This window comes from Sarcophilus harrisii, chromosome 2, assembly GCF_902635505.1.
Source record: "Sarcophilus harrisii chromosome 2, mSarHar1.11, whole genome shotgun sequence".
Classification (NCBI taxonomy): domain Eukaryota; kingdom Metazoa; phylum Chordata; class Mammalia; order Dasyuromorphia; family Dasyuridae; genus Sarcophilus; species Sarcophilus harrisii.
Window position 1 is genome coordinate 143,218,777 of NC_045427.1, and position 15,918 is coordinate 143,234,694.

The 15,918-nt window shown below is 36.7% G+C and overlaps 1 protein-coding gene across 5 annotated transcripts in view; it reads left to right on the forward strand.

Moving 5' to 3' along the window:
• Positions 1-305: 305 nt before the first annotated feature.
• The window catches only part of TMEM87B (transmembrane protein 87B), a 50,174-nt gene continuing 34,561 nt past the window's right edge, over positions 306-15,918 (forward strand). For 3 of the 5 annotated variants that reach the window (XM_031950997.1, XM_031950998.1, XM_031950999.1), the window contains exons 1-6: positions 415-676; positions 4,734-4,794; positions 5,578-5,669; positions 9,394-9,528; positions 11,266-11,322; positions 12,158-12,251. In XM_031950997.1, the coding sequence (XP_031806857.1) occupies positions 455-676; positions 4,734-4,794; positions 5,578-5,669; positions 9,394-9,528; positions 11,266-11,322; positions 12,158-12,251 (661 nt within the window). In that variant the 5' untranslated portion in view covers positions 415-454. Of the gene's footprint in view, positions 380-414; positions 677-1,127; positions 1,569-4,733; positions 4,795-5,577; positions 5,670-9,393; positions 9,529-11,265; positions 11,323-12,157; positions 12,252-15,918 lie in introns of those variants that run through there. The other 2 variants (XM_031951000.1, XM_031951001.1) reach the window with 2 other exon arrangements.

Sequence of the window (15,918 nt, forward strand, 5' to 3'; positions counted from 1 at the left end):
TCCCCCTTGGCTGTCCCACAAGTGTGAGTTTGGGCGTTAATAGCAGCACACGGAGCTTTTAAAGCCCAGCCGCTGAGCCCTTTGGGGCACGCTGGCCTTGCTGCCCCTCCCCCCGGCCCGCCCAAGCCGGCGGCGCTCCAGCCGCTTGGGTTCCGGAGTGTCTGCGTTCCCCCTGTTCTTTCACATTCGGACAGTTACCTAGTTGCCGGATCCGAGGGCCCCGGGAGACCGCAGCTTCCTCCCTCCGAGACCAGACCAGCAGAGGGTACGGCAGCAGCCGCCGCCGCCGCCCCGCGGGCCGGGGCCGACCTTGAACCTTGCCGGACTCCGGCGCCCGAAGGAGGCGGGCGGGTCAAGGGGAGGGGCCGCCGCGTGGCAGGTAAGGGGCCGGAGGGGGCGGGGGCAGGGGAGGAGCGGGCGTCACGCGGGCAGCAGGTGAGGCTTTTGCATCAACATGGCCGCCGCCTGTCCACCCGGGGGCCGGCGGCTCGCCGCTTCGGACCCGGCTGGCCGCGGCCCCCGCGCTCTCTCCCGCCGCCGCCGCCGCCGCTCGCCTCAGCCGCCCCGGCCCGGTCCCCGCCGCGCGCCGCCGCTGCTGCCTTTCATCCTGTGCTGGCTCTGTGGGAGCGCGGGGGCTGCGCCAGAGTCGGGACGCTGGGCAGTGACCGTCGGCAATGTGAGTGGCGTCTTGTCGGGGGGAGGCCCGGACCGGGCGCGGCGCCTCTCGGGCCTCCCCGGGCCGCCGCCGCCGCCGCGCAGCCCCTCCCCCGCCGCGCAACGTCCAGGCCAGGGCCTCCCGGTGGGGATGGCTGTGGGACCCAACGGGCGGGGAGAGGCCCGGGCCGGCCCCGCGAGCTAGTGCGGGTGGGCGCGGTGCTTGAGAGGGCGACGAGCGCCTGGACTCCCCGATGTCCGGCCCGCCGCCTGGCTTCCCTCTGCGAGTTGTGTCGAGGAGCGGCGGCGTTGGCTTCTGCTCGGGACTGGCGGCCGGGGCCGCGGAGAGAGAGGGCCACGGGTGGGGGTCGGGCCTTGTCGCCTTTTTTGCCGGGGGTGCGGGGCTTGGGCTCCGCGAGAGGCGCTCAGACCGGCTTCTGGCGGCCGCTCCCAAGCATTTATTTCTGCAGAGCGTGCTCCTCGCCCTGTAGAAAGGCAAAGCCCGCCGTGCAGGCAGCCTAGCACTTAGAAGATGCGAGGTCATCTGCGAGGGAAGACGCTTCGGGGAGCCCCGGCATTCCTTCCGCAGAAGAAGGGCCTTTGAGGGGGGCGGCCGAGGTGTCGCTGGCGTGGGCAGGGGCCGGGACAGAGGCGCCGAGAAGATGGGGCGGCCTGCTCCCAGGCTGCCAGGGCCGGGGCCGAGTTGGCTGTGGGTGAGAAGTGAAGCGCAAGAAGAGGCCGCTCGGAGGCTCGGCGGGTAGAGCCCTGGGCCCAAAACACGCTAGCATGGTAGATCTAGAATTGAAAGGGGCCTTCTAACTGAGCTCCTTATCTTACAGGTGAAGCGCTGAGATACAGTTGGTAGAACTGGAATTTGAACCTGGATCCTAGTCACAAATCCAGCACTGTACTAGGTGCTTATGGGAAATCACTTTACTTCTTTGATCAATTCCTTAGGAATTAATAAACTAAATTGGTGTTAATTCATCCACTAGATTGGTGGGTCGTAGAACCATAGATTTAGAGCTGGAAAGGTTCTGGGAAGACATGTAGCCCAGCCGCATTATTTGATAGATGAGGAAGTTGAGGTCAGGTCAGATGACTTGCTGAATGAGGCTCCCACTAGTGATGTCTGAGGGAGCTGAACTGATAGGACTGCTAATTAATGTACTTGTGTATTTTGTACAGTGTCGGGCACTCAGTAAATGTGGTGGCTGACTTTTAGTGAATGTACAATTTACTTCTAGGTTGTGACCATATCTTGCTTCAGAATATATGAAGGTGATGGGGGTTTAAGGAAGTGTTTGAAAGGGTAATTGTAGGCTGATTAGGTGAAGATTTTTTTTAAACAAGGGAACGCCTTGAAAAAACATAGGGAATAATTGGAAATGTGTAGGAGGGTAGTGATTATAAAAGAAGAGAAAGGAAAGGGCATAGTTATGGGAAATTCTTGCAAGCGAGATGCAGACAGAGTAGGAAGAAAAAATGGTTGTCTCTTGCTTTTCTTGGATCAAATGACAGATCTGGTAGTTTGATGAGAGTAGTATTTTCTCCATGAGAGATGTATTAGTGTGAAGTTTTGACAGGACCTCACCACAAGTCTGAAAATGATAGCAATATCCTCAGCTAGACTGTGAATGTAGTTCAGAAATTTTTTTATTGCATTAAAGCTATAAGAGAAAAATAGTTATCATTGCATTAGAGAGGAGGAAGGAAAATGGCTCGAGTATTCTATTTGTATTTTTCATCTGCCCCTGCAGCACTTCTAGAGAATCATAAACTGTAAGTGCAAAGCACTACTAACTTCCTAGGTAATTACTTCCTATAAACCTGACTAAGGAATTCTTTCTTTCTTTCTTTTTTTTTTTTTTCTGAGTAAGGGATTATTAAAAGTAGGGGTATTAATTTACCATTGAACTTTGGGAGCAAAAATAAATTCTTGTTCTTAATTGTATTACGTTTTGCCATTTATATTACAAGTTAGAAGTTAGGGTCAGAAGTAATTTAATATAAAGGAGGGGAAGAACAATTACTGAAGGAACTAAAAGATCACTTAAACATTAGACATAGGATGCCTCCTGAATAGGGAGGGGGAACCATGCTTTTTAAAGTTGAAATAACTTTGATCCCCAAGGGATGATGCTGTAGATTCAAAGAAGATCATTCAATCTGGGAGGAAAAGAATTTGTAGCAGTGATTAAGTAATACCTTGATGGGAGATACTGAGACTTTACAGCAATAAAGAAATCCTTGGTTCTTTCCACTAATCCCCCTAACTCACTAATACCACACATATCTAGCTACATTATAGGAAGAATAATAGTTGTAGACGGGCCTAGGAGTTCACAAGAAGCTAAATCCATGAAAAAAGTAACAATAAACCCATTCATAATACTTTAAAAAATCCACAATAAAACCCATGGCCTTAGATGTATATATACATATGTCCAAAGTATTAATAACAAGAAAGGCAAATTAGAGATCATAAAATAAGAATGAAAACTTGTTATCAAAAGTATCACTGAGACATGGGATAGAGCCAGAATATGACTTTGAAAAGGTATCACTATTTCCTACTCAATGGGAGCAGGATGGCAGGAGTTTGGGTGGGAGAGTAGGTACAACACATACTAGAGGACATACTTCTGTAAGAGATATTTTGATTTTGATGTCTGTAAATCTTACAGTCTGAAATGTCCATAACACTTGGAGATGCATGGTATAAGACATTTGGTGAAAATCATTGGAGGCAGAAACAAAAGGATGTCATCACTGGGATATAGATTAGGTTGGGAAGCAAATTGGTTGTTGAAATGACATCACTGTGTTAGAGCTTAAAATGCTCTGCCACATGTTGGGCACAAATAATCCCTGTGAACAATTGGGATAGATTCTCTAAATTTGCACATCCCTCATTTCTTCTGAGCTACTTCAATTCTGCTTTGCTCATAGAGCACAGCACCTTCTCTGAGAGGGCACACCATGGTGGTCGGTCCTGTGCCAGTGTCTTACAGTCTATTCCAAAGTTCTTCAGACAGCTTGAGATGTCCTTGTATCACTTTTTCTGGCCACTCTGTGAGCGCTTGTGTTGTGTGAGTTCTTTGTAAAAATAGTCTATTCTACTTGGTGACTTCAGCTAGTGGCAAAGTGGGTTAAAGTGCTAGATCTGGACTCAGGAAGGCCTGTGTACTCTCAGATAGTTATTAGTTGTGTGACCTTGGGCAAGGCACAACTTTTATTTGCCTTAATTTCCCTATGTAATATGGAAATAATATTAGCATCTATCTCTCAAGGTTGTTGTGAAGCTCAAATGAGATAATAGTAAGTAAAGCTCAAGCATATAGTAAGTATTCTATAAATGTTAGCTATTTAGTTATTAGCTATTATTACTTTGGGCAAAGATATACCTCCAAACATATGTCTAGACAGTTAAAGTCTCCCATCTATTTGCTGGTTTCATGCCAAATTTACACTTTGCCTAAAAGATTTGCACAGGTTTCTATGGCTAAGAAGCATGGGAAGAATGCTTCAAACTCAGGTCTTAGTAATTTTAGGTTCATTATTGTATCCACTGCTGCACTTGTCTATCAAAAAAGAAGGAAATTTCATTTATTATCAGCCTTTATTAATACTCAGATTAGTTTATTGTGATGAAGTCCAATGTCACATAACCTTATAGTTATCTGAGGAAGATGAATTTTTACTCCTGGAAGTGTTTAGAACATGCCCTAAGGGTTGGAGATTTGGATTGATGATTGTGCTTCTTCACAAATGGATGTTTCTCATTTGTTGAGGCTATGACACTTTTAACTGATAAACAAAGACATTTTCAGTATCTTTGCACTATATCTGGAATTGAGTGAGTGCTTAATGTTTATTGATTGAGTTTTGTTTCTGAATAACTACCAAGGTAGCTTTCTTTTTCTTTTATCACTTATTTTTATTTACCTGTTTACTGATTATGGTTTTGTATATGTTCTCTAGTAAAATAGATGTTTTATTTTTAACTAGTGAAAGAGTAGTTTAAATAATAAACTCTTTTAACATCTTTAGGATAATATGTTTGTTTTTCTTTGTAGGGATCAAGACCATTAATATTTAGGAAAACTATGTTTAATTCTACTGAGATCAAACTTAAAAGTAAGTATAACATTAGTGAAGTTTTTTTCAGTAACCTTGTAAGGTTTTAATTTTGTGTGAAATCTTAATATTTGCAAGACTGAATTTTTCTTAGTCACCCACATTGCCCATAGTCATAATCTCATCAGCTGAAAAATCACAGATGACTTTTTTTTTTAAACTTGTATTCTCCTTTCAATTATATATTATTAGGAGAGGAAGCAAGGCAAAGTCCCAGTCTGTTAAATGTTCAGACTGAGAATTAAGAAACCTGGATTCTAGTCTCAGTCTTGCCATTATCTAGCTGGGAGATTTTGTATAAGTCACTTAATGTGCTTTTTTTTTTCCCCCCACCTGTAAAATGAAGAACTAGATGATCACTAAGGTTCCTTTTAATCAGGGTCTCGATTATAATCCTTTATTCTATATTGATTAAGGAGTTACTGATTTTTTTCCCCTCAGTGGAAAAGAAATAATAAATGAAAGAGCTTTGTGTTTTATACTACACTTCTTATGTTTGTACAGATGAAAACATAGAAAATAATTGTAGGATGATATAAAACTTGGTGAATGAAATTGATTGTCCTTCTAACAAGTTATACTTATCACATTGGACTTAATAGTACGCATTAGAAATATTTAAGTTTTTGCTATATTTTAATGAAACTATTTCCTTTGTTTGAATTCAATAAATTGATTTTATTAAGTTAAAACAAACTTCAGAATGTGTTACTTTTAAAATACTAAGTTTGAGTTTGTAATTTATATTTTTAATGTAAAATGAGATTCTTTCTTTTTAAACAGTTAAGTCATTCAGCTGTCCTGAGCCTGTGAATTTTACCATACAGTGGCATTTGAAATATCATGCATGTCACAATGAATATACTAAATTGGAAGTAAGTAAAACACAAATGTCTTAAGGACTGTATTGCTAATTAGGTTTGGTGGGGACTAGGAGTATAATGAATTATTAGAATATCAGGTTGGGAGATAAGGCTTTTACATTTAATTTAATACAGCAAGCCCTTATCACTAAAATGTTCCCTCTTCATCTATGCCTTTCTGCATCTTTATTGTCCTTCAAGGCTGAATTTACCTGATATAATTTCCTTGAAGTTTTCTTGATTTCTCTGAGAAACCACTTTCCTAGTTGTTAATTCTCTTTCCTCCCTCAAATTATCTAAGATATATATATATTTTATAATATAAATTATATTATAACTAGATAACATAGTTATCTATGTATGTGTTGAATCTCACAGAATATAAGCTCCTTGAGGAAAAATGATTTTTTTTTTTTGTCTGTTTCTTTGGCACCTAGCATAGAGCCTTCTATATAGTAAGTATTTAATAGAGTTGAATTTTTATTGTTTTCTTAATTTTGCCACTGATTCAGTTTAGGGTTTCTTATAAGTCAATTAAGCTATCCTTTATGAATACTAGTTCCCTAATATCCTCAGAAGTATAGTATAGATAAGTTAAATTAATAAAAGTTTAAGAGAATCACTTTTTCTCCAGACTTTAAAAATTAAGGATGGAGATCATAAAACTTTAGTAGAAAGAAGAGAATAAACATTTAAGTAAAAGGAGGGGGAAAGGGAGAAAGCTAGAAGAAAAATGAAAAGGGTACTGGAAGGAAGAAATTAGCATTTTCTAACCTACCTCACCATTAATCTCAAATTTTTATCAAATCCCACTCCTGGCAAAGAATGCTATTATTTTTCCATCTTTGATTGTATCCTTTCTATCATGTCTTTTGGTGCTTCTTGATTCTTTAGCTACTTTTTAAATTGGTATATTGATGTTTTTAAATAATTTCTTATGATTGCTTTGGAGTATCTAGTACATTTCTAACCTATTCTTTTTAAAAACATTATTTTTATTGATGTTTTTTGTTTTTAGCATTACTTTCTTTTACAAATTTATATCTGTCCCTCCTCTTGGCTTCTGCTGTACGACGGATATTTTAAAATTCAGTGTTAATTTTTTCCCATGGATCTCCTGTATTTTGTTCCATTTTTTTTCTAAAATTGAATAATTGCATGATGGGGTTAATTTGTAAAATTTGAACAAGTGTATTGAATTTAATTGTGCTATGACCACTTCAGTATAGTATCTCACAGAGAGGAAGAGTTCCTTTTCTGTATTTCTGCATTTTCCTATCCTGTAGCTTTTGGGGATGGGAACTTAAAAACCATGTTGCATTTTCACAACTAAAATTATTTTGGGGGAGAGAAAAGTGGTCCAGTAGACATGTGACTGAAAATTTTTTTAAAACCTCCATTTCATTCAACCATTTATTAAGTGCCTTTTGTGGGGAGAATGGTTCTAACATCAAGAGGGAGTAAATTAAGCTGAAAGCATATATATCCATTAGTCTGAGGAGTCTCCAATTTAAATAGATACTAATTGTAGTTAAGCATCATATTTATTAGTGATTTATGTATTTCATACTTACATGGCATATGGCAGTATCTGTCCTTTATGCACTCTGGCATTTTAATATTTACATTTAATGTGCATGATAATGTAAAGAATGATGGTCTTGATGATGTGAACTTAAATCCTCCCCTGACATGTGATCATAGGAAAATTAGCCTCCCTGAGCCTATTTCCTTATCTATGTGTAGAGGTGGTATCCACTGTATTTATCTCATAGGCTAGGCACAGGACCAGCATTTATAAAGCAGGGACTATTGCCAAGCATTGTGCTAAATGTCAGGGATACAAATGCAGATTTTAAGAAGTCCTTCCCTTTGTGAAATTGGTATCTTAGTGTGGGAAGAAAACACATGGCAAAAGAGATCTGAAGTGGGGAATGGGTGTGATGGAAGCTAAGTGAGGGCATGATAGCAAAGTCTAAGGAGTCAGAAGCATTTTCAGCCTGTCATGGACAGCCTGACTTGTTCTTGGGAGGAAACCCCTGGGACTGGAGGGTTATCAAGAGAGCCCCAGGTGCTGAGAGAAACTCTTGGATGAAAAGGCAGGGGAATGATTATAAAAATGAAACCTTAGCAGGGGAAGATTAAATAATAAATTAAAGATTAAATAAAAAATTAAATATGACATTTTGCAAAATGCCAACTAATTTTTAAAAATAGAATTGAAGAGTTGGATATGATTCCTATCCAGTGCATTTCCCTAGAAATCTCATTTAGAATTTACAGAGAGCAAAGCATTCCTTAGTAAAATTTCTAGATGACTGTAGCTTGCCTTTCTAAAAAAATTACTGATATTTTTTATTTTTCTAACAGCTCAGTTTCTGAATTTATTTCTTCTTTACTTCCCAAAGATTTGTCTGTTTAATAGAGAACAAAAAAAGAGAGAAACAAATGCAGTTCAGCCAACCTAAAACCTATATGTCAGCCAGGTTTAACAGTATATCTAGAATTCCATACTCATCGCACCCCTCCTTTGCAAAAAGGAGGAGGTACATTTTCTCATCCCTTTCTTTGTGGCCTGTCTTCATCATTGTCGTTATACTTCATTCACTTTCAACTTTTTGTTCTTTTCATTGGGGTTTTTGTATTTTTTTGTTTTCTCTGCTTATTTCGTGTTCTATGAATTTATCACTCTTCCCATACTTTTCTGTATTCTTCACATCCGTTGTTTCTTCTGCTGCAGTACTCTCCAAATACATTCATAGATTAAAATTTGTTTAGCCATTCTCAAGTCATTGAACATTGATTTTGTTTCTAGTTATTTGGTATCACAAAATATGCTATTTTGAATATTTTGTTGTATGTGCCTTTTTGTCTAAATAGGGTATTTGCTCAGCAGTGAGATCCCTGGGTCAGTGTATATGAATATTTTTGTTACCTTCTTCAGTTACACATTGCTTTCCAAATTAGCACTACTAATGGCATAATAGTGTGCAGAGCATGTTTCAGCAGTTCCTACAACATTTATTGTTTTATCTTAAGTTATCTTTACTAATTTTCTTGGTGTGAGGTGAAATCTTGGTTTGTTTTGATTTATATCTCTTTTTAAAATATTTTAGAAAAACCTTTCATATTGTTGTTAATAGTTGGCAGTTCTTTTGAGAACTATATTCATTTAATATCCTATAACTATATATCTCTTGGGGGATAGCTTTTGGTCTTATATATCATGGCCAGCAGACCATTATTTCATAATTTTATTTTTCCTATTCAGAGATTTCCTTTGTTATTATTGCTGGGTTCACTTTTGTTTCTGCAAAAACTTTTCAATTTCATTTAATTAAAAATTATGTCTTTATCTTATGTTATCTTCTTTGTCCCTTGTTTGGATAATAATTCTTTCTCTAACCATAGTTGTAAAAGGTAGCTGTTGGATGGGAAAATTCAAGGAGAAGGAGGGAATTTGGAACTGAAAATAAAGTAAAATTGAATTTTAAAAATGTTGGGTTAGGGAGGAAGAGAATTTGGAGTTGAAAATAAAACTGAATTAAAAAAAAAAAGAAAATACTTGTTCCCTTTTTCTTCTCTTTATTGTGAATTTTTATAAACACTGCATATCCATGTAAATAAAAATTGAGTTACTTTTTTTTTTGTTAAATTTAGGTGCAGGATCATTTTAAACTATTTAAAAACATTTCAATAATCAAGTTTTGAAACAATTCTAAACTTTATTTGATAGGAACTGTTAGACAAGCACATACTTAGTGGTGATGAAGACTTCTGTGAAAATTATTTTCAAGGAAAACAATGTCGCAAGCAAAAACGTGAACATTTAAATTGTGACCGGGATTTACAGATGTTTCCTATGTTAAATGTGAGTATATTGTGAATTTCCTGAATATTGTATCGTTGACAGCTTTTTCTTTCCAGTTAATGTAAATGTCAACTAATCACTAAAGAAAAGGTTCTAATTTTCATCAGCTATTTGGTTGTGTGTGTGGTTTTTTTTTTTTAATTACTACATCCTTGTTTATCATAACCTCCTTTACCTCCTGAATTTTCTACTTCAGCTCAGGTAATTCTTGGATAGAGTCATATCTCTTTGTGACCCACTTGACATTTTCTTGACAAAGATACTAGAGTGGTTCACGTTTACTTTTCCAGCTCTTTTTACAAATGAGGAAACTAAGGCAGTCAAGGTTAAACGACTTACCCATACCACTAGTAAGTGTCTGAATTCAGATTTGAACTCAGGTCTTCCTGATGTCAGATCTGGTGCTCTATCCTTTATGCCACCTAGCTGCCCTAGAAGACCCTTAACTTATTAGCAAAAAAAAGCCTGATTTTCATACCGTCATATTGTAAACAGCCTCTGTTAATTTTTTGAAAATATCCCTCCCCAAAAAATGTGTTCAAAAAAGATTTGTGCATCAAGGCATCAGTCAGCAGAACTGCAACAGATTCTTTCCAGAAGGTCATGGCATTATGGATCATGAAAATTATGTGATCAGTCAGTCGAAAGGGGGGGGACATGGATCAAAACCTATCATCTTTATTGCAATAGCTAATCACTGAATTTGTTTTCAATATAACATCTTTCTTCTGCTTTAGCTGTTGGCCCCAAAGTTTAGTTGTAGTCTAATGCTTATCTAGTCACCTTTTGCAGCAGCTTTGCAAGGCCCTTTAGGAAAATTCTTTGCTCCCTATCTGCCTCTTTTCTCAATTCACTAAAAATTCTTGCAAGTGCCCCTCCCCCACTCCCCAATCAAATAGAGAACCACAGGAAAAGGCCATGGTCCTCTCTTTGTTTTCATTAAAACTATCTCTATTCTTTGTCTTCCCAAAAGGGAGATCCACCATCAATTTGTAACTTAGCTTTTTTTTTTTTTTTAATCTGTATATGTATGTATACATGTATGCATGCATACATCCGTGAACACACATATTTGTGCTACTCTGAAGTTAAAATTGCAGAATTTTATTACAAAATGAGTCATTTCCCCTCCCCCCCATGTTCAGAACTTTATTCTTACATTTTTTTGTATACAGAATGTGTGTATGTTATTGGGTTTTAGCAACTGTAGGTCTATATTTCCAATCATTGTATATTGTCTATTCTAAATGGTCTAAAAATCATAAAAATTACAAAAGAACTTCAAGAGAATATATGATCCCTGTCATCTTATTCCAAAGTAATTGTCAAATCTAGTAGCACACTAAATACAGTCTTTTCTTAAATTCCTGTCTTTTAAAATTTCTTCACAATTCAGATTTCTAAATTATTTTAAGTATTATTTTATTTTTTTGCCCTATTAAAACATGAGGTCTCTATAAAGCAACTAACTTGTGCCACCTGTTATTAGGGAAAACATATCAGTTAACAGTTTTCATTGTAAGCTTAAGAAAAGTATAGCAGGACTTCCTTTTGTCCTCTCGTATTTAATTTATCTGTTAGTAGTCTTAGATATTTTATATAGAAAGAGATTTCCCATTTGGTATGTAATATCTTCAACTTTTTTTTTTTTTTTTTCCCTTTCAGAAAGTACTGTAAAATAGTTTTTATTTTAAGTTGAACTTTTTGGTCTCAATGATTTGTTCTCTTTTTTTTTAGAGTAAAGAACAAACAGTGGTAAATAGGAAAAAACTTCCAGACTTGCAAGGATCAATGGTAAATTTAAATTTTTATTTGTTCATAAACTAAACATCTAGTACAATAGGACTTTAGAAAAATCTACTAAGGGATAGTCAGATTCATTATGCTGAACTGCTGTTGATACATGTTTAGGGAGAGGAGGTAGAATAAATGGTTTGCAAATAGTTATTAGAATTGAGATTATTTAAATGGAGATATGTATTGTATGTATTATATCTACATCAATCCCACATTCATTTGTATATTGTTTGAAGATCTCTTTGAGGTTTCATTTGATAATCTCAATAAAACATTTCTTTCTTCTTTCTGTACTGTTATTCCTCTGCTTTTTACCTTTTACCCATGAGGAAGGGAAGAAAAAAACATAAATTAGATGATGGAAATTAAGCTCATAGGAATGGCTCAGGCAAGGCATTCAAGAGAGCAAAAGCAACAGCATTTGAGAGTCCAGAGAGAAGGGGGCTTTTGTTGGAGTAAAATGTATTTTGTCCTTTGTCTTTAATCTAGATAGGTTCTTTTGAAATTCTCTAATCTAATTTTTGAAAAGACATGTTTTAGAAACAAATATGTTGACAATCGCTACCAAAAAAAAAAAAGGGATGTATAGAAAGATAGAATTTGGAGAGAAATTTGAGAGAAAACTACTCCCTTTTTTGCTCAGTATGGTAGTAAAGAGTTGGAGCAAAGATTTATTTGGATAAAACAAAGATTTTCATGATCAAATTCTTTATGTTTGCTACAAATTGAAAGCAAATTCAACTCATATTTGTTTTAAAAGTTAAGGAACAAATAGTTGCTATTTTAAATGTTCATTTTCCTTTGCTATGAAAGGATTTTTCCTCTTTTATAGGATGATGTTGTAGCTACAACATGGAGGGATGGACCGCATCTCTTTATTATTTCTTTTAAAACAGAAAAGGAAGATACAAGTTGGAATTTGAATGGTAAATTACTTATCTAAAAGCATGGTTTTTTGTGTGTTCAAAGTACTCTGTCTCTTATTCTAAGACATTAATTCTAAGATAAGTTCTAACTATGTGAGTAATACACCATTTAAGACTTAATTATTACTAATTAGGCTTTAGAAAGTGATTTTTTTTTTTTTTTTTTGGAATGGCCTTAAATGTCTAAGATGAGAGTCATACTCTTTTCCTAAGAGCAAATTTGCATTATATTTCAAAGAAGTGTTTTTAATTTCCTTTTGAATTAGTTTTCAGTAAAAAAAAATTGTTTAAAATGTAAAACCTTATAAATAGTTATGAAATTTACTCTACACTTGCAAATTTAAAAATTTTAAATTAAAATAGTATTTTTGAGAAGGTTGCCAGAGATTATAAGGTCTTCAGAATATTGAATGTTTCTAGGAGGCCTCATTGGGCCTTGAGTGGTTTTGATTTTTTAGAAATTTATTTGTTAAATACATTGACTTCTTCATAAGATACTATTTCCTTTCAATAAACATTTACTGGAGTCAGTTAAGCTCTCAGTAGATAGAGTATGGGGTCTAGAGAGCCAAAGAAGACCTGAATTTAAATATAACCTCAGACACTTATCAGCTATGGGCTGATCAATTAATCCTACTTGGTTTAATCTACTGGAGAAGGAAATGGCAGATCACTCCAGTGTCTTTGCCAAAACAAAGAAACAAAACAAAAACAGGACCCCACATGGGGTCACAGAGTCACAGACACCAGTAATAACTAAACAAAAACAATGAAAGAACATTTACTAAGAACCTATCACTTGCAAATATGGTTATTTTATAATGTTATACTTTATAAATGTGAACTTGAATAAAAATGCCTTTAGGAGATTTCTAGGCAAGTTGCAGAGCTCTGTAATGGTTCTGTAAATAACTATATTGGATCTCTTATAAGAGTTGGTGCTACTTCTAGCACAGCTAGCATACCTTTCACCTTTTTATCTCTTTGTGATTTTTGTCTGTATCTTTCTAGAAACCTTGCATATCAGATATACTTGATTGTCTAGGGGCTTTCATCTGGTCCTCTTAGCGTTTTATGAATACTACTTGAGCTATCCAATGTTATCTTTCATCCTTATTTTATAAATTTATGTCCAGTTTAACAGTGTTTGTATAGCTTATGTCCCATTGGTATAGACTTTGAGAAATCAGTAATATGTCTATAGAAAGAGTTAAACAAATTAAGAACAGAAATGCTTAATTGGGGAAGTAGAAACTGAATGCAGATAGCTACTTCTTATTTCAGGTACATGTAGACCATACAATAATGTCATTAGGAATCAGAAAGAATTGTTAAAGATTATGAATCTTTGCCAAAGAACTGAGACCTTAAAATCATAGGTGGGATTTTTGTTAGTGCTGCTAATCCAAAACTTTAAGAAAGTTGCAGATTTGGGATGTGAACATCTGGTTAAAAATGGGGATTTGGGAATGGGATTTGATTTCTGGTCAATGGTTCCAAATACAAGAATGACTAATTCCTGGCTAGGGATGGATTGTACCTAATAAAGTCTATTCAAAAATAGATTGAAAAGGAGTAAGATAAAACTGCCTTCATAACAGCCAGCCTTATATGGTTATGTCTACAATGTAAAAAGTAGTAGTAGAGATAACCAGAATTTCATAAAAAGACAACCCACAAAAGGATACAGAAATAAAACCCATGACTTTAGATGAGTATTTTCTATGAAGTATAGGGACAAGACAAAGTAGAAATTATAAAGTGAGAAGGGAAATACGACATTGTGGATATTTCTGAGATTTGGTGAGATATGAGACTCATGAACAGGATATGATTATGAAATATATATGCCTTGAAATCTATGGAAACATAAAAGAAATGGAGTAGGGCAGGGGGCAGGGAACACAGAGTAGTATTTTTATATGAGGTATATTAAAGTTAGGGAAATCTAGTGACCAGAGAGGAGGGGAAAGGACAGAGCAAAAATATCAGAGAGAGAAAAATGGAACCCAAGGTAAATAGAAAGCTAATAAGAGAGCATCTTTTTGGGCTTGATGAATCTGTTGATAGGCTTAAATGAACTACACGTGTACTAAAGAACTGACAGAATAGATGAAAGAGCTATTGTCATCAATTTTTGAAAAAATGAAAGAGTGAGAGATTTTGTGGGACTGAAGAACAACAAATGCCTTAATAATAATAATAAAAAAAGAGGACGAATGATAAGCAAACTATAGGCCTTTGAGCTTGCTTTTGATTCATGTCCAAATTAAAAATGTAAAAATAGATTTTAATTTGTTCAGTTTGGTTCCAGAGTTGAAACATGAAAAATGTAGAAGACACAGAGAGGTAGATTTTGGTATAATTTAAAAAAAAAATCTTTTTAACAATTAGAATTGCAGAAAAGTGGAATGTATTAACCTGTGGAAACAATGGGTTTTTTCTTACAGATGTCTTTAGACCAAGGCTGAATGTTATAAATGAATTCTTTTTCAGGTATAGATAAGACTAATAGGGTTCTGAGGTCTTTTCCAACTCTTGATCCTATAATTCTGAGAGAAATGAAGAAGAGATCCCATCTAACTTGGAGGAACAATTTAAATTTAGATTAAAATGGATGAATTTAAGTTAGTCTGGGCTTTTAAGTATGAAAGACTTTATAATATATAATAATAATATTTCAGTGGGTGAATATTGAGGTGTGTTGAGAGGAGCAGAAGGTAGAAGCATGATGACTGCTAATTATTGGAATATGGAGTCAAAAATATGTTTAGTTCTTTTGGTTCTAGCATTAAGCATGAGAAGGAAAACAGTGGAAGTAAGGTCAGAAAGGTTGTCAAAGTCTTTTGTATTCAGTTGAGGATTTGGGACCTTATTGGTAGTCAAGGTGGGTAATGCCATTGAAAATCATTAAGCACTACTGAGATATGATTAAAGTTATCCCCTAAGAAGAGTGCTATGAGCATTAGGTAGATTAGATTGATCCAGGAAGAGTTTGGAGGCCTGAAATGAGTTCAAAGCCAAATGCAGGATTCTAGGTGAGAGTGAACAGAATAATTTAGTGACAGTGGGAATGGAAAGGAAGAAACAGATGACAGGATTCTGGTAGATATAACCAATACAACTTGGTGACTGACTGCTTGTAGAGAGGGAGAAGAGGTGAGTTTTAAGCCTGGATGATTTAGAAAATTGTAGAAAAGTTGAGGGCAAGGTTGGATTTTGGGAAAAGATCATTTGGTTTTAGACATACTCACTTTGAATTAGGTCCATGCAAGATATGAGAGTCAAGATATCTAGGAGGCAAGAACTTCTGGTCTGGAGCGCAAGGGAGAACCTGTGATGGAAGTCAGCCTTAGTGAGATGTAAAGAATCCTGAAGATGGATCCTCATCTAACCTTAGGCATGAAAGGGGGAAAAGCAACCCGAAGTAGTTATAAAAGAAGCAGTCAGAGCTGATGTGGATAGAGGCCTGATCATGAATCCAAAGAGGAAGCAGGTAGTAAGAAATTAAAGTAGCAAGTACTAATTTTTTGTAGTGAAAGAAAGGCGAGAGATAAGATGAATGTACAAAAAAGACTGACCGAACAAGTAAACAATTTAACAATGGCTCTTTCCACAGCTTTTTACTTTGGGATACAAAGGAGTGCAAGGTTATAAATGGGTGAAT